The following is a 20213-nucleotide window of genomic DNA, read 5'->3' as shown; positions in this document are numbered from 1 at the left end:
GGCTGTTCAGCTTTTTCTCTGGACTTCAACACTCTCTGGCTTGTGGGTTGTAAGCCAGGATGCCCTCCAATGGCAGCAAAGCCCTTAAGCTTCAATTCGGGCTTATTAATCATGAGAATCGCTACCTAACGGCGGAGGCCTTCGGCTTCAAGGTGAACGCTTCAGCTCCAAGCCTCAAGAAGAAGCAGATCTGGACTCTAGAGCAAGACGATCAGGATGGTCAGGTGGTTTACCTTCGTAGTCACCTAGGGCGCTATCTGGCCTCTGACAAAGATGGCAAGGTAAGCTGTGAGGCTGAGACTAAAGAGAATGACTGCCGCTTTTTGATTGTGGCACAGTCAGATGGCCGCTGGGCCCTGCAGTCTGAGCCATATTTGCGCTTTTTCGGAGGTTCAGAAGACTACTTGTCGTGCTTTGCTCAGACCATCGGTGAGGCAGAACTATGGGCCATGCATCTAGCCCTACACCCACAAGCTAATCTGCTTAGTGTGGCCCGCAAACGATATGCCCACTTGGCATCGCCAGAGGGAGAGATTGCTGTAGACTGCAACATCCCATGGGGTGTTGATGCACTTCTAACTCTTGTGTACATGGACGGCAAATATTGTCTTAAGACCAGTGACAGCCGCTTCCTTAGCAATGATGGGAAACTGTCCTCTGAAAATGGACGTGGCACAGGCTACACCTTGGAACTGAAATCAGGCAAATTGGCCTTCAAGGACTGTGAGGGGAAGTACTTGACCCCCATGGGGCCCACTGGAACTCTGCGCTCTGGACGATGCTCCAAACCTGGCAAAGATGAGCTGTTTGATCTTGAGGAAAGCCATCCGCAAGTGGTGTTTCAGGCCGCCAACAACAGATTTGTCTCCATTCGACAGGGTAAGTTGTGCTGGTGTACCACGTGCTTCTGATATCCTCACTTTTCTGCTGTAAAATGTGGGGGATGCAATCTTTATAAAAGCACTGAAGTATATTTCTCCCAAAAATGAAAAATTACTCACCCTCATGTTATTATTTGTCTTTATGATGAAACTTTTCGGGTTCTGCAGCTGTGTATGTGCATATTGACTTTCATTGTGTGGAAAAGAAGAAACTGAAGAAGCAAGTCATTAGGGAATGACTAAATATAGTGAATGCTTAATAATGGGGAACTTTTAAGGGCACTATTCCTCTAAGAAGATTCAGCTATTAATAGATTTGTTCCTATCTCCTGAGGTATCTTGTGTAACAGATGTGTGTCCTCATTACAACTATTAAGTACCTCTAATACCTATTGGGCAACCAGATATAAAAATCTGTATTATTGAGTGCAAGCACGTACATGCCAGTTTTAAAGTAGAAATTCAGTGAAAGTGTAAGGAATAATATGATAAACAACTTGACTTTGGTAGTCTGAGCATGCATTTGCACTGTTGTGCCATCAATCTTACTCCCCATTAGAGTTTTAGATGCAAGCATACCAATGCATGAAAATAATGTGCATGCAAAATTGCAGCTGCATGGCAAACTATGCACACATAGTCAAATCTATGGAAACTAGCATGGGGAGCAGGTGAACACTAAGTCACGCCCATGAGCATGACCTCACTGAAATAATATACGGCAGCTGTCTTTTCAGCTGAGTAGGCCAAAATTAATCTGCCAGACATAGACGATTTTTATTCGCTGGCTTGGTGCTCTTCTAACAAACAAGCTGCATAATTGTAGTTTCCTGTCTTGACTGAGCAACTAAGTTCTGTAATGTAAATCTTGCATGCTGTAACATTATCCATTATCTCCAGCACGGAGCTCTTGGTAAGCATTTTGAGCCACCTGCAATAGATAAATTACTGGAGAAACTGAATGGCTTTGAATATCCACCATAGGAAGCTGGGTCAGTAACAGATCCAGTCCCCTTCAGTACATTCATCCATCTCTCTCTCTCTCTCTCTCTCTCTCTCGGCCTTACACTTGTTCCCATTCCCACAGATGCACACATGCTTGCACACATATTTCCAAAGTGATACACTTTTAGGCAATGCTTTTATGTAACAAAACAGAAAGAAGATGCTCTGATATAAAGTATGCACATGTGCGCACGCATGCACACACTAGTGGCGAGGTGTGATAAATAATTGAGTGGACAGGGGCATTTCAATGATGGTGGAGTCTGCTTTCAGAAACACAAGCCTTCCGCCGCATTTCTTTATCTGGGGACTATGCAATGCACTGGGCCACAATGGGGACGCAAATCAGAGAGTCCTTTGGGAGCAGTTGTGTTCTGGCCTGACAGGCAAAAAAAAACCAATAGGGGGAAAAGAGACAATAGAGTGTGAAAGTATACAGCAGAAAAGAAAACAAGACAGACAGAAGGAAGAAAGATCAGGCAAAAAATCACAATGAAAAGAGGCATAATGCATTATGGGTGTGGACATTTGGACGTTATGACTTTTTGGTCATTGTCACTGTTACAAGATGATAAATCAAAGACTTTTACCGGGAGTTCCCTGAGGAGGACATGGTGTCGTATTGTGAGTTTAGTTTACCCATGGGATCGAGCCATTAAACACAGTGAAAAGTGAGTTTGTGGTAGAAAAGCATGTGTGCCAGGAACCAATCGAATGCACATGATTTAATTTTAGCAGTTAAACAGCTGAAAGACAGCTATTACAAATCCTCAGCTAAACTGTAGCAGCCGAAGCCATAGACGAAAGCTTTGGATTGTAATCAAATTTAAGGCGTGAGAAGTTTGAGTTCGTCACACATTATGACTCTTATTGAGCCCTATATGGTGTTTGTCTCTTTCTTCAAATGGTCGTATCAACATATTGGCAAAAAACGAAACCTAGACATTTCATTATGGGTGAAAAAAGACAGGGAAAATGACAGAGGCCAGATGGAACATTTGTTCTTAATGAACGAGAAGCATCTCTCCCCATCTATTGCACATTCATTCTGTGCAAAAAGCAATTAGGTAAAGTGATTCTGCTAATGGATGAAGCAGTTCATTTCTTTTAGAGAGACTCCACATGATGAAGGGAACTAGAGATGACTTCAGACAGGACTGCCAATCAGCTCTGCAGGTCTGACGTTCATTAAGCCCCGGGCCTCTCGCCCTGGGATGCAACACAAACTCACAGATGATCTTTTTAATCAATAATGACTAGTGTCAGTTTTTTTCCCCCCTCGGAAATATCTCTATTATTGGCTGAGATATGACGTTTTATTGGTTTGCTTTTGGTTGTGGTGTATTTTTTCGTGGTAGCATGTTGTGTTGCACACATACTTGAGTCGGAAAGATGGCATGCACTCAGACGGGTGGATCTGTTACCATGTTCTTCATCACCTCCACAATGTTCCCCGGAGCATTCTAATCCGGCCCGGAAGGTGAAAATGAGACGAGCCCTAAGGAAAAGATAATGAGAAAGAAAGACAAGAGAGAAAGAAAGAAAGACAAGCAAGCAAGAGGCTAATAAAACGAGAGACAGTGGAATTGTGGTATCACTTTACCATTAAAAATTCATCTTAGAGTGACTGACTTGGTACATTTGACTTTTGCAAAAAACAGATAATGCTGTTTTTATTCATTGTCATAAATCATGTTTTTAGTGTGCATTGAAGAGTTCATTTGCCGAAAACATAATAAGATCTCACCTAATTCAGAGATTTAAGTTCAGATTTCTAGAAATACCTATATACACTTACATCATAAGGTACACCTGTCCAACTGCTCATTACTGCACATGGCAGCAACTAAATGTATTTGGGCATGTAGACATGGTCAAGACGATCGGCTACAAAATAGGGAAGTAAGGTGATTTAAGTGACTTTGAATGTGTCATGTTTGTTGGTGCCAGACGGGCTGGTCTGAGTATTTTAGAAACTGCTGATCTACTGGGATTTTTGGGCACAACCATCTTTAAGGTTTACAGAGAATGGTCAGAAAAAGAGAAAATATCCAGTGAGCGGCAGTTCTGTGGGTGCAAATGCCTTGTTGATGCCAGAGATCAGAGGAGAATGGCCAGACTGGTTCAAGCTGAAAGAAAGGCAACTAAATAACTAAGTAACTTAAATAATAACGTTACAACTGAGGTATGCAGAAGAGCATCTTTAAATGCACAACATGTTGAACCTTGAGACAGATGGGCTACAGCAGCAGAAGACACATCGGGTGCCACTCCTGTCAGCTAAGAACAGAAATCTGAGGCTACACTTCGCACAGGCTCACCAAAATTGGACACTAGAAGATTGGAAAAACGTTGCCTGGTGTGATGAATCTGAAATTCTGCTGCGACATACGAATGGTAGGGTTAGAATTTGGCATCAACAACATGAAAGCATGGATCCATCCTGCCTTGTATCAACGTTTCAGACTGGTGGTAGTGGTGTAAAGATGTGGGGGATATTTTCTTTGCACACTTTGGGCCAATTAGTATCAATTGAGCATTGTGTCTACGCCACAGCCTACCTGAGTATTGTTGCTGATCATATCGATCCCTTTATGGCCACAGTGTACCCATCTTCTGATTTTTACTTCCAGCAGGATAACACGCCATGTCATAAAGCGCGAATCATCTCAGACTGGTTTCTTGAACATGACAATGAGTTCACTGTACTCAAATGGCCTCCACAGTCACCAGATCTCAATCCAATAGAGCACCTTTGGGACGTGGTGGAACGAAAGATTTACATCATGAATTTGCAGCCCTCAAATCTGCAGCAACTGCGTGATGCTGTCATGTCAATATGGCCTAAAATCTCTGAGGAATATTTGTTGTACCTTGATAAATCTATGCCATGAAGGATTAAGGCAGTTCTGAAGGCAAAAGGGGGTCCAACCTGGTACTGGTAAGGTGTACCTAATAAAGTGGCTATTGATATAACAAGTCCAAAAAACATGGAATCATTAGTGAAAATGCTTTTATGTCAGACCTGATTCACTGACGTCAGCACTTTTTTAATTGTAGCCTCAGTCATTTCATTTAAACTGTAATTTTCATGCATGCTCAACCAAAAGCATATGCATTCTGCAGCCACCTTGTTTTCTCCCATGCACCTTTGTGTTCCCCGATAGGTATTTGACATAGTACGCATACAGTGATCTGCTTGCCCCAGTTTTGAGAAGGCCCTCTCCCTGTCTCTGGGTACTGTTACATTCCACAGAAATGGGTTGGTAAATTGAGAGGGAGCATTCTGTGATGGGAGTGAGGTCATTCGCAGGAGTTCACGATTGAGCTCAGTAATCACAATGCCGTGGATGAGGAATGATCAACAGAGGAGATAGAGTGTCCTGCCCCAGCTGGCCTCTCTTCTTCTATCTTTGGTGCAAAACTAAAGCAGAGTCAGACGTGAAATTGGAAAATAAAGTGTAACGGGCCGCAGAAATGAAAACCGCTGCCGCAGAGTGATGTCTGATCGGAGAAAGAGAAACATCTGAAGCTATTTCTTTGATTTGGTCTTGATGACCAAATGTTTTTTTGGTGACCACCGAAAGCAGTGCTGTGCGTTCTCATTAATGTCTTAATCCTGCATACCACATGTTTGTATCACTTAGGAATCGGATTATTTGATTAAATTCCCATGCAGGACCAGAAAGTGTCTATTGATAGGCCAAGATGATTTGTAAGAATGTCCATGGCGTGTGAGGGAAAGCGACAGGCGGTGGGAGAAACGCAAGTAGCCTAAATCATATGGCTAAAAAAGCATTCCACGGTGGAGTGATCGATGGCCACAGATTCTGCTGATAGGCCTGGTTTCTTTCCCAGCATGTCTCTGGCACCCTGCAGTCCCGCCGAAACAATGGTATTACTTCAGGTTCCCGACTGGTTTTCCTCGAAGCTGGAGGATTGTACATACGCTGCTCAAAAAAGCTGCTTACTGGACCCTACGGTGCAGCTTTGTGAATCTTTGCATGCTGAGAATTAGGAGGGGTTACAGCATGGAAAAGGGAGGGGCAGGAAGGCCTGAGAAGGGGGTAAGGTGCAGGATCTGGCCTGTTAGAGGATTAAGAAAATGATCAAGGGATATTTTCGGATAGCTACATCCACTTTGAGCCTTATCCACTGCAATCTGTTTGACGCATTTTGCACGATGCTGTCGGTTTTGCTCGAGATCATGCACTGCTAGACAAAACTCTGAACACTCGTAAAAAGGGCCAGACAGAATCTGTGGTTATTTTTGGCTATTTCTTGTACAAAATCTGCAGATATATAAAGATTTTGAAAGTATAGTGAATAAAAACTTAACACATAAAATTAAAAAAATTACCTTTTAACTTTTATTTTAAGGTTTAAGATGCAAAATCTAATATGTAATATATTTAATATAAATCACAAAAGCATTAGCATATTGTCCAGTAATATTACTGAAATTAGTATAAAAACTGAATAAATACACATTTACATGAGTAAATAAATAGACTCGATTCAAGGTTTTACACGGATTGGAAAAGTCAGGGTATTAAAACCACAAATAAAAATTTTGTTATACTGTTTCTAGGGTATGTGTAAAGGTTTTTTAAAGTGTTTTTTTATTGTATTGTAAGGAAATCTGTGATTTTAAAGCTAATGAAGACAGTAGAAGTGAACGGTTTATTTTAATTATGTAGCCTGACATGTTTACTGTCATTATTATAAATGTTAATATTATAAATGTTTTCTAAAATCTAATATACTGTCTGAAATGGGGAAAGAAATTTAAAAATAAATAAATAAAAAATAAACCGTGATATTTACTAAAAATTTGCAGATTTCTGGAGCAGATTCTTTGGGTTTACTCATAACTAAATTTGTGCTTTAAAAGAACTTACAAATTTGGTTGAGCCATGTAAAAAAAAAAAAAGCTCAAATATACTACACTTTAATTATTAAAATACTTAATTCATATATATTTTAATATATTTGTGTTCTTTTATAGGGCTAGTTGACTCCCGCTCTAGTTGTTCCAAAAAAATTTGAGCTTCTACATAAAGCTTTTGAACAATCTCTTTAAATTAATTACATGCAAATTTAATTGATACATTTATTTAATAAACGTTAGTAGTGTGTAAATATAGAAAATATATGGGTTCAGCCCGACCATAAAGCTATTTTGTCTCGCATGCCAGTGGCTGTTGAAAATTTACAAGCCATAAATATTTTTGGTCGTTTATAAAACATATTTGCATAACAAGAAGCAGGTAACTTCTCTTTTGAAACACTTCTCTTTTGTTGAACAACAGATTTTTAAATTAGTCTTATTTCAAACTTTGTTTGGCACATGTTGTATTTTCACACACGCATGTTTAAGAGTACTTGCAGCACTTCATGTAGATAATTTACCGCAGACAATAAAAACACTTATCAAGAGATGCTCAAGCAAAAAGATCATATAGCTCAGCCCTGCATGAGATTACATATTAATATAATTACAACACAGTCTTTCCAATCTGATTATCGTGCTAAACCATATCACATTCTCATACATTGATTTCAAAAGTTACTTAGTAACTAGTATGGTTCACCTTTCTATAAACTCACCAAAACAGAGTTTTCATCGCATTTGCTTAATGTTCATTTTACATTTTCACCATTTTGGAGCCAGATACAGCAGGGAAAATAAGTATTGAACGCGTCACCATTTAAAAAAAAAAAACAATTTTCTAAAAGTGTTGTTGATTTGAAATTTTCACCAGATGTTGGTAACAACCAAAGAAATCAATAAATGCAATGAAAACAAATCTAATTACTTACAAATTAAGTTATGTGTAATAAAATTAAATGACGCAGGAAAACAGTATTGAACACATGAAGAAAGGGAGGTGTAGAAAGGCAGTGAAAGCCCAGACAGCAGCTGAAATCTCTCAGTAGTTTTTCAGCAACCCTCTGCCCTTCCTCATTGTAAATTAAAATTAACTGCTTCAGTCCACCATCGACATTAGCAGGATGATAAAGATGAAACCAGGGTGGACATGTTAGCAAGACAACGATCCAAAAGACAGGCAAGAAAACTTTCAAATGCTTTCAGAGAAAGAAAATCAAGCAGTAGAATGGCCCAAATTTGATAGACGAGATACAATTCAATTCAGCTTTATTTGTATAGCGCTTTTACAATGTAGATTGTGTCAAAGCAGCTTCACATAAATGGTCATAGTAACTGGAACAGTGTGGTCCAGGTTTTAGTGCTTAAGTTCAGTTCAGTTCAGTTTAGCTCAGTTCAGTGTGATTTAATCATTACTGAGAGTTCAAACACTGAAGAGCAAATTCATCGATGCGCAGCTCCACCAATCCTGAACCATGCGAGGCAGTGGCGACAGCGGAGAGGGAAAAAAAACTTCACCTGATGGGAGTGAAGAAAAAAAACCTTGAGAACCAGACTCAGTTGGGCACGACCATTTTAATTTCTCCGCTGGCCAAAAGTCTTGTGCAGAGCTTCATTCGCCGTGGAGATCCACAGAACTATCAGGATTTTTACACTCCTGAAGTCTGTGAAAAACTCACACCTGAGCAATGCATGTGTCTTCATTCTCCATATGAGAGGCGTCTTTAAGCTGCCGTCACCAAAAAAAGCCTTTTATATAAAGTATTGAATACGTTTTATAGTTCAGTGCTTTCTTCTTGTGTTATTTCATTGTTTTTACACACAACTGATTTTTCAGACTTGTTTTTATTTTTTATGTTTGTATTGTTTGGGTTTTTACCAAAAATCTGGTTCAATTCCATGTCAACAGCTCCTTTAGAAATATTTTCCCAGAAAAAAAAAAACATGACGTGTTCAATACTTAATTTCCCCGCTGTATAGACATTAATGTGGTCATGTCATTGGCCCATGAACAAACTATTTCATAACTAACAAGAGGCAATTCAATTATAACCTAATGTTAAAACAGCAATCATAACGTCATTTATTAATATGTGGCTCGTTTTGGATTCTCAAAAGCTGTAGAAATTAAAAATGTAAAACAGGAAATACGTTGGGACCATTGTTTTTGTTTACATCCCTCAAAATGGTCTATAGCATTTAAAAACTCAAATCAAATACTTGTTTACACAAATACAAAATTAAATTTGGATCGACTATACTTTGTCTTGTTGTCTTTTTTCCCTTTTAAAACAATAAATAAAAGTAAATAATTGTGATAAAATATAATTCTTTATTAAACTTTGTTAGAACAAATGCCGTGATACAATCCAAACACTAATTGGCATAGAAACCCAGCGGGGGGTGCAGCAAGGCCACTGACCTATCCAAGGTCAAGCTTTTTATGTCAAGGATTTATCTGTGCATTTTAAAACATGCAATCCTAAGTGGTTTAGTGCCAACGCATTGATTGGTAATGCAGGTGCAACTTCAGAAATAAGATGCTTATTGTTTGGCAGTAAGTATGCATGAATATCTATTTAAAGTGCAAAATACACAAGCAGTCTACATATGCTACACAACCCAATGGCTTAATCAAGATGAATGGCTTTGATATGAAAAACGTCTCAGACCTCATCCAGTGGTCTTGTTGTGTAAATGTTAATGTTACAAATAATACAGTGATTTGGAATGGATCTGTCATCGTGACTGATTGAGCAAACCTCCTCTTTTCAAAACACCAGTGATCTCGCATTGAAATAAAGGATGTTTATAGACAGCCGAGTGACATGTTTGGGCTCCATTAACTATAGATGTGAGTCTTAAATAAACACGGCCGGCTGTAGACGTTGCGCCAGAATAGGGCTCAGAGTCAGGTTGATGCCTGTCGGCAGTGAAGTTAATCATGCTGCTGCTTTGTCTGCTTTCAGGATTCCCAACTGGGGGAAAGTTCAGGACAAACACATGCTATCTTGGTTAAGCCGAATTTTTATTGTCTGTAGAAACGCATGAATGTATTGAGCTGTGATTGTATTGGGGCTGAGTAAAAATAGTGACTTTTTTGTTCATTTTATTTAAGGATGATTTAGCCGTTTTAATAAAGTTTCAAGTTTATAATTTGTATTCTCATAGTGCGGTTATGATCTGTAAAATGTTTTCACATCCTAGGTCAGTTTATGTCTGAACATTTAAATAAAAAAAACATAGTATTCTAATTATTATTTTGATTTGAATTGCTCATTATTGCCCGAAAAAGAATTGTTACATTTATAAAACTTAATTATTTCTAACAGCAAAGAACAGGGAGGGCCAAGTCGGAGCACTCACTCTGGTCCCCTGGGCTCTGCGATTGGTTGGGGAAATTCCAAATCACACCAAAACAAATGGTTACAATTGGCTTAAGATTGGCAATCAAAATGAGAGATATTGTAACCTGGGAATAAAAATAATAATAATAAAAAAATAAAAAAATATATATACAGTATATATATATAACTTTATTAATCACCAGCCACTGTGGCTATTAGATTTTCAACATTACTAGCCCTTTGCCATTTTAACTAGCCACACTTTTCGTGTTGGTAAAATATTTTTATATGCATAATTTTGACTTTGGCATGCTAAAATGACTTGATTTAGATGTTGTGTTATGTCCACATGCCATCTCATTCATTTAGCTTGTGTATTGTGTATTAGCTTGCTCAGTGTGCATGAGCAAATGGGTTGTGTCACAATGCAATTACTTTTTATTACACGACTTTTTAGGGCTCAAAATTAAGGATTTACCAAATTTATCTCTGACCACACCAAATTAGTATTTCTAAGCCACAATGACAAGGAAACAAGGAAAATACAGCTTTAAAGGTGCACTTTTTAATTCAACAAAACTTTTCTTTAAAAAACATTACATTTAAAAAAAATTATTGTCATAAATCTAAAATATGCACAGTAATCTGTCCTGGCTAAAAGTCCCAGATCACCAGTTAACTACACATAAACGTAAGGAGTAGGCTAAAGCAATGTTATTGTAAAAAATATAATTTAACCCTATTAACAAAAATAACTGTTAACCAAAAAAAACAGGTAAAACAAACTGTGTTTGATAATGAAAGGATGTTCACGGGCACACGATTAATATAGGCCTGTTAATAATCTGTTTAAAGAATAATCAAAATGAAAGCAGTAACCGCTGCTGCTTACAAAATAATGTGTATTTTTTTATCTTGAGCTCTTGAAAGCAGCAGGACTGTCTGTGGGTGAACGATCATCGCTCTTTGTCCAGTCTATTTTAAATCGCACCACTTGTGCTTTTTAGGCACGGTTGCTTTGCACAAGTAAACGAGAGCGCACGCTTTTTAACAGAAAACAAAACTATAATATGCCAATATTCGTGCAAATGTGATCTTAGAATCGAGAAGCAGCACGACTGACAAAAATAACTGTTCGCGCGAGTAAAACAGCAAAAAAGAAGGTAAATACCGAACGAGAGGAGGAACACTCGCACGCTTAGGTCATGTGATTCGAGTGATCATCCTCTCGTTTGGTATTTACCTTCTTTTTTGCTGTTTTACTCGCGCAAACAGTTATTTTTGTCAGTCGTGCTGCTTCTCAATTCTAAGATCACATTTGCCAAATATTGGGCCATGCTTATTGTCGAACTCTGCTTTTAAGAAAACTACACTTTGTATCAGATTTCCAACCAGCCAAAGTGGCTAGTGGAGGTGTCTGTCTAACCCTTTACTTGTTCTAAACCTGTTGGTTTGTTTTTTTGTTCTGTTGAGCACAAAAGAAGATATTTTGAAGAATGTTGGAAACCTGTAAACCTTCTTTTGTGTACAGAACAACAACAACAACAACAAAAAACAGCAACCTCAAACTGGTTTGTAACAAGTAAAGGGTGAGTAAATGATGTCAGAATTTTCATTTGTGGGTGAAATCCCTTTAAGGCTCTGACACTGTTTTTAAACCTTTGCATTTATTATTATTGCACGGTTTACCGGTACTATGGTAGTATCATGATACCATGGCTCCAACATACTGGCGGTGCCACTGTAGTTTGTAAACGGTAGTATCGTCATTAACGGTCTATATACAATACATCATGTTGCATGTGGAAAAGTCACTAAAATACTGCACCATAGACCATTTTATTTAAATAGTCTGAGGAGCACGTTAAAGTTGCAAAACTTTGTAGAAATCATGTCCTTTAAAGTAGCCTATTGCACATTTTGACGCCCTAGTTCGAATTCACATCTGAACCAGTTAATTTCTCTTCCTGTCAAAATGATTTAGTAGCTACAACAACGGCAACAATCTCCTAAAAGAACAACTCAGTAGTTTTAAAATACTTTGGATTTCTACCTGATAAGACCAAAAAAAAAAAAAAATAATTGATGAAAAGCCCAAAAGAGCAACAGGAATCATTTAAACAATTGTTGACCACTTCATATAGCGCAATTTGTTCTTTTTGTAGCGAATTTCATTCAGTATAATTTATCTTTTTTTAAATGTATTTTTTGTTAGTATCTACAAAAATAACTAATGCATTATAGGTGAAGTGATGTGCAAATACTTACTCAATAATAAGGGAATTATGAATTCAATTCAGAAGCAGGCCTATTATAACATGAAATATAGTATTTCTAACATTTTTCTTCATTACATAGATTTGAGTCATGGATTACAGTATTGCAATATTACTTGGTATTACAATACTTCAGCTGGTATAGTATCGTAATGTGAATTAATGATATCGCTACAACCCTAGTTTAGATAGTACTTGGTCCCTCTCTAAATTGAGTTAAAGTTACTCAAGTTAATGAGACAATGAAAGGATTAATTAGGTGATGATTGAGTGCTAATGATAAACACCTGCCATTAATAAAGCAGGTGAAGAGAAACATAAAAAGAAACAGAAGAGAAACATAAAACTACATCTGACTAAAGTCACATTCTTAGATGTAATCAGCTGAAATATAATACATCGAATCTCTCAAAATCTCAGCAGAGGATCATTAAGCAACTCCACAAACAGCAGCTCTACTTTTTACCAACCTGTTTGACCTTATTTAAAGAGGGACCAAATACTCTCTGAACACTCTGAAGTAAATTTTACTCAGGTGATTTTGCTGTGTAGTTTTGTCAATTACTGTTTATATATTTACTAACATGAGCTAAGAAGAATACTTCCAAATTTAAGCCAAATTCAACAAATCCAAAGTCATCCTTGTTAACATTACTTAATGCACTGTGAGATAACATGAACTAATGATGAACAACTTTATTTTGATCAACTAACATTAATAAAAGATCTATAAATACTGTAATAAATGTATTGTTCATTGTTTTTTCCAGGTTATTAAATTAGCATTTACTAATACAACCTTATTGTAAAGTATTACCAGCAGCACACCTTTCTTAAGCATCATTAGAAAAATGTTAAATAGATTGTGATACTGACTGCTGTAAATGTTGGTTTTCTGTCAAAGGAAAAAATAACCTTATAAAATGTATTATTTAAAAAAAACAGTTTTTATTAAAGCATTTTTTTTGTAAATCGTAGCAACATTCCACAATATTTCAATGTTTACAGTATTTCTGACCAAAGGAATACAACCTTGGTAAACATACTGTAAGAGATTGTTTGATAAATGTACAGAAAAAATCCCAAACTTTTAGTCTGAATGCAATAATATCTATAAACTGAGGCTGTAAAACTTTTCAATAACTATTCAAGTTATTTGGCTTTTGTTAAATTGAATCTGTCCTTTAAATTTGACAGAAAAAAAAGTCTTCTAATGTCAAACTAATAATGTTTAGATTTTTTTAACTTTATAATAAATGTTTTCTAAACAAATAAATAAGCATGAATGCATTTCACACCTATACACTGAAAAAAATTATTCAGAGATAATTCCTTGGATTTACTCAAATTTTTTACGTTAAGTGGTTGTAAACAATTTTTTGTGTTCAATTTAAACAAACAAATTAAGTTGAAGAATATTAAACTTAATTTATTTGTTTAAATTCAACACAAATAAATTGTCCGCAACAGCTCTGCATGCTACACTTTTTTCAGTGTATATGCATGTTTTGTTACGTCTTTTTAAGGATTAGGGAATAACAGTTTTGTGTTTCCACAGGTGTGAGCGTCTCAGCCAATCAGGACGATGAGACAGACATGGAGACGTTTCAAATGGAAATTGATAAAGATACGAGAAAGTGCAAATTCAGAACCAATGAAGGAAATTATTGGACGCTCGTCGCTCATGGAGGCATCCAGTCAACAGCCACAGAAGCGTAAGATTTATTTCTGGATACTTTTGGTCTTCCACGCTTTAAAAAATTACGCCTGCTGTTTGTTCAAACTACGTAAAGTTAAAGTCAGCATTGTTAACCCTTCTGAATTATTAGCCCGCCTGAATATTTTTTTCACCAATTTCTGTTTAAATAAAAGAAGATTTCTTTAAAATATTGCTAAACATAATAGTTTTAATAACTGATTTCTTTTATTTTTGCCATGATGACATTAAATAATATTTTACCATATATTTTTCAAGATACTAGTATTCATCATAACCCTTTAACTGCCCCACCAAGAAAATACAAATTTGGATTGCATTTCTTAACTCCTAATGGCGCTAAGATGCAATTCACACACATCCCATAATTTCTAAAATATCAACCTCTACCGAATGGTAGATCTGTCAGTTTATGGTAAATGTACTTACCTATTAATTACTAATTTATTACGGAATTAGTACATATACTATGAAGAATCTGAAAATATGAAGTGTAGGACCAATTTATTTAAAAAGGTAATAAAAAACATTTTTGAATACTAAATCATCTTTATTTTTTTAAATATGCTATATAATATTTCAGATTCTCATTTAACATGTTTTTTTTTTGTTTTGTTTTTTTTACTATAAAACCAAAATCAACTGTGATAGTGCAACAGGAATCAGGGTATCTTCCATCCAGCCCATATCCATTTTTAAACCAAAATAGGAAAGCTAAGAAAACAGTTTTTTCTTTTGCTCACAAAAAAACGAAAAAGAAAACGGAAAAAAAAACGAGATAAACGAATAAAAAACTTTAAAATTCATTTTACACATGTAGATGGTGCTAAAACACCCTTTTCCCTCTGATTGGTCAACCAAATCTGAGCTTCTGACACCACCCTCAAAATAATAGTCCTATATATATATATATTACAGGAAGGAATAAAATAAAGACAAATGGTACCTTTTGTTATAGCCCCAGGGCCCAAAGTGTTCTTATTCTGGTCCTGCAAACTATGATTAAAAAAACGAAACAATAAAAAAACACAAAGTATACAATATTAATTATTATTATTATTAGCCTTTAAGGCCTACAATAGCTCTGAAACAATCATGTAAATCAGGTGCTTCTCAAAAATGGTTATCTTTGCTCAGCATCAGGTGCACAGAAGCAAAAAGTTTGGCGGCAAACTATAGGCAGATTATTATTATTATTTCTATTATTTTATTAATATTATTATTGTTATTATTATTAATTCATTTATTTTCTTTTTGGCTTAGTCCCTTTTTATTTTTATTATTATTATTATTATTATTATTATTATTATTATTATTATTATATAGGCCTTGCTCTGAAGCAATCGTGCAAACCAGATGCTGCTCGGAAATGGCTATCTTTGCTCAGCATCAAGTGCACAGCAGAAGACGATTGGCAGCAAACTATGACCTTATTTTGATGACAAATTTGTAATAATGGTTGACCAATCAGAGGAAAAAGGGCATTTTAGCACCGTCTACATGTGTATTATGAATTTTAAATTTGTTTATTCGATTATGTCGAGGTTTTTTTTGTTGTTGTTGTTTTTTGTGAGCAACAGAAAATCCGAAAAATGGCTGTTTTCTTAGTTTTCCTTTTTTTAGACATTAAATAGACTGAAGATACCCTGATTGACAGGATTATGTTTGTTTGATTTTTTTTTTTTTTTTGTAAACCAACATTGCTGTGTGTGTAAACCATTATTTGACCTTAAATTATATAAAAAAAAATTAAAACTACTTTTATTCTAGCCAAAATAAAACAAATATGACTTTCTCTAGAAGAATTCCTTGCTCTGTTAAACATCATTGGGGAAATATTATTTAAAAAAATCACAGAAGGGCTAATCATTTAGACTTCATATGTATATACAATAAGCTGACACAACATAATTTGTGAGTTTTTTTGGGGGGACAATTTAATTGTTTTATGTTCAATTCACTTAAATTTGTAAAAAAATAAATAAATAACAAGTTGACTTAATTCCTTCATGTTGTCTCAACACAAATTGATTGTGTGAAACCCAGCATTTTATTTTACAGTGCAGTATATAAGCCACCACATGAGAGCAAGTTGCAACAATCCTGTTATATAATTTTAAGTAAATGCAAACATAACAGCAGACAAACAACTGCAGCGAAACTGTAAAGCTGTTTCATTTACTCCAGTTCTCTGGTGTGCATGTTTTTATTATCACTTAAATGTACAATCTCCCATTGTGTGCAGCGGTGCCAACACCATGTTTGACATCGTGTGGCTCGGTCGACGGGTGGCACTGCGGGCCAGCAATGGAAAATATGTATGTACTAAGAAAAACGGCCAGCTTTCTGCAGTCAGCGACTCTGTGGGTGAGTACATAGTCGAAGCCACCCTCAAACAAAATCAAATATTGTCTAAAAAAAACAATAATACAGTATGCCGCTTTGTTTTTCCCTCCAGGCGAGGATGAGCAGCTGATTCTGAAGCTGATCAACAGGCCCATTCTGATCCTGAGGGGAGAAAACGGCTATGTTTGCCACCACAAAAACTCAAACACGCTGGACGCCAGTCGCTCGGTTTATGACATTTTTACACTGCAGTTCAGTGATGGTGCATACCATATTAAAGGTGAGTTCGCTCTAGATGCATTTTCAATTATTTATATTCTGAATGCGCTGTAATGAGTCCTCAAGCTGATTTCTGGAAAACAATTAATGAGCTTTTATTGGCTGGAAATTGATTTAAAGGCAAAAAAGTGCTTCTGGGAATGAGTTCTGTTAATTGGAATCAGCGCTAGAAATGTCATTTTTAATTAATTAACCAACTGGAATTGACTTTGATGGAAACTAGCTTTCTTTTAAGAGGGAAGACTGGGTTTACTTATAACTATAAACTTAATGAAAAGGCATGAAATATACCCAATGTTAGATTGGATGATTAAGTAAGAGGAATTCATCATTTCATATTTTATAAACATGCAAGTCTTTATATTTGAGTAAAATGTTAATTTCATTCGTTCATTTTCCTTCGGCTTAGTCTCTCATTTATCAGGGGTCACCACTGTGGAATGAACCACCCATTATTCAAGCATATATTTTACGCAGCGGATGTCGCAACCCAGCAATGGGAAACATCCATACACTCATTCACACTCATACGTTCATTCATTCAATCTTTTTAGCTTAGTCCCTTTATTAATCTGGGGTCACCACAGCGGAATGAACCACCAACTTATCCAGCACTTGTTTTAATGGGTGTTGCCAGCTGCAACCCATATCTGGGAAACATCAACACACACACTCATTAACCCTCATAAACTACGGACAATTTAGCCAACCGAATTCACCTCTACTACATGTCTTTGGACTTTGGGGGAAACCGGAGCACCCGGAGGAAACCCATGCAAACTTGGGGAGAAAATGCAAACTCCACACAGAAATGTCGGGACACAAACCAGCAACCTACTTTCTGTGAGGTGACATTGCTAACCACTGAGCCACCTAAAATGTTAATTTGAGTTTTATTTTTGAAACTAATAATAATGTTTTTAATATATACATATATACATACATTTCTACGGCCACTTTATTAGGTACGCCTTACCGGGTTGGAACCCCAAAATCTTTTCATAGAGTGAACAAGGTACTGAAAATATTCCCTTATAGATTTTGGTCCATATTGACATGATAGCATCACGCAGTTGCTGCAGATTTGTCTGCTGCACATCTATGATGCAAATCTCCCATTTCACCACATCCCAAAGGTGCTCTATTGGATTGAGATCTGGTGACCGTGGAGGCCATTTGAGTACAGTGAACTTATTGTCATGTTCAAGAAACCAGTCTGAGATGATTTGTGCTTTATGCCATGGTGCTTTATTCTGTTGGAAGTAGCCATCAGAAGATGATGGGTACACTGTAGTCATAAAGGGATGGACTTGTTCAGCAACAGTATTCAGGTGGGCTGTGGTGTTGACATGATGCTCAATTAGTACTAATGGGCCCAAAGTGTCCCAAGAAAATATCCCACACACCATTACACCACCACTACTACAATCACCTGCCTGAACCGTTGATACAAGGCAGGATAGATCCATGCTTTCATGGTGTTGACACCAAGATCTGACCCTACTATCTGGATGTCACAGCAGAAATCGAGACTCATCAGACCAGGCAACATTTTTCCAATCTTCTATTGTCCAATTTTGGTGAGCCTGTGCGAATTGTAGCCTCAGGTTCCTGTTTTAGCTGACAGGAGTAGCACCTGGTGTGGTCTTCTGCTTCTGTAGCCATCCGTCTCAAGGTTAGACGTGTTGAGCATTCAGAGAAGCTCTTCTGCATACCTCGGTTGTAATGAGAGGTTATTTGAGTTACTGTTGGCTTTCTATCAAAATATATATATGATTGTAGTATATGAGCTCAGTAACTGTGAGTTATTATTCCTGCATTATTAACATTGGCCCTTATCATTAAATAAGACAGTTTTGATGCTCAATATTTTTGTGTAAAATTATACTTATTCCAGGTTTTTTTTATGAATCACAAATATATATTTCTAAAAGTAATTTGCAACATTTTCCAAGTGTTGGGTTGCGGCTGAAAGGTTATCCACTGTGTAGAACATATGCTGGATAAGTTCATTTTGCTGTGGCGGCCCCCGATTAATAAAGGGACTAAGCCGAAAAGAAAATGAATGAATGAATGAATTATTTTGCAACATATGTCTATACTGTCATTTCTGAACAATTTAATGCATGCTTGTTGAATAAAAGTATTTTCTTTTTTTTATTTATTCTTTTATTTAGACCAGGGATCACCAAACTTGTTCCTGGAGGTCTGGTGTCCTGCAGATTTTAGCTCTAATTAAACACACCTGGACAAGCTAATCAAGGTCTTACTAGGTATACTTGAAACACCCAGGCAGGTGTGTTGAGGCAAGTTGGAGCTAATTCCGGACCTCCAGAAATGAGATTGGTGACCCCTGATTTAGACCATTCACTAGGCACAATAGCTAAATACAATTTAATACAAAAAAAATTCCCAACAAACTTGTGAAAATTATGGGAACACTATATTTAAAATATGACACTATTATAATGTTGACTATTGACACTTATAATATTGCAGTATTTGCAGTGTGTGTATTAATATTAATTGGTTGGGCTCTTGGTGAGCGTATGACTTATTTTTAAAAGGTCCCAAAAAAAACCCAAAAAAAACAACAGTCTTGAAGGGGTCTCTTATATATAGCCAACATTTTATTAGACTATTTATTTTTATTTACTCCATTTATGTTGTGGAGCTGACCATTGCTGTGTTCCTGCTGGTGCTGATGGAACATTCTGTTTCCATGTTCATAAAATATATGAAAGCTATATGACATTTTATTATGTAATGTATGCTATGTAGTTGAAATGAACCAGTTTTTGTTATTTGTGTAATGTTATAAACCTGAAATTACCCAGTTTAATTTATTTATGTTGTCATTTATGTCGTGAAGCTGACCTCTAGTGTGCTCCTGCAGGTGCTGGCGGGAAATTCTGGTATGTGTCCAGCAGTGGTTTGGTGTGTTCAGACGGAGACACGCCTGAGGATTTCAGCTTTGAGTTCTTAGAGCACGGACGAATAGCGATTAGAGGCAAAAACGGCAAATACCTGCGGGGAGATCAGGGCGGGAATCTGAAAGGAGACGGAGAGACGGCGGACAGCTCTTCCCTCTGGGAATACTGACATCTTGTGGACACTGAACGAACTGCCACATTTTCAGATGAGAGAAAATACATTGGTAAAACTGAGGTGTTATGTTTGGACATCTGTTTTCCCATCAACCGGCATTTGATTTAGAATCAGTATTCAGCATTACGCATGTATTATTTATTTTTTCTGGTTTATAGTTCTATAAAACAGGAGCCTGTGAATACCAATAAGACAAACACGACAAGACCTGAACCTTTATCATAACAGCTCACTATCGCACACTATTCCATAACATGCTATAATTGTGGCAAAATTACACATGTTGTATTCCCTATTGTGATTTTTTTGCTTTCTTAAAGGGATAGTTCACACAAAAATAAAAATATGCTCACTATTTACTCT

At 36.6% G+C, this 20213-nt stretch overlaps 1 protein-coding gene and 1 long non-coding RNA gene across 2 annotated transcripts in view; one reads left to right on the top strand and one right to left on the bottom strand.

The window, feature by feature from the left end:
- Positions 1 to 19703, bottom strand: part of LOC103911938 (uncharacterized) — a 32522-nt gene extending 12819 nt beyond the window's left edge. The window contains exons 1-2 of the long non-coding RNA XR_012388111.1: positions 19620 to 19703; positions 3266 to 3384 (exon numbers count right to left, since the gene is read on the bottom strand). This is a non-coding gene — a long non-coding RNA (uncharacterized lncRNA). The remainder of the gene's footprint in view (positions 1 to 3265; positions 3385 to 19619) is intronic.
- Positions 60 to 19844, top strand: fscn2b (fascin actin-bundling protein 2b, retinal). The gene is given in 5 exon segments (NM_200770.2): positions 60 to 879; positions 13959 to 14115; positions 16363 to 16484; positions 16576 to 16743; positions 19639 to 19844. Coding segments are annotated over 5 exon segments (1473 nt in total).
- Positions 19845 to 20213: the final 369 nt, after the last annotated feature.

This window comes from Danio rerio, chromosome 12, assembly GCF_049306965.1.
Source record: "Danio rerio strain Tuebingen ecotype United States chromosome 12, GRCz12tu, whole genome shotgun sequence".
Classification (NCBI taxonomy): Eukaryota; Metazoa; Chordata; class Actinopteri; order Cypriniformes; family Danionidae; genus Danio; species Danio rerio.
Note: the sequence above shows the minus strand (reverse complement) of the source record. Positions and strands in the feature narration are given on the sequence as shown.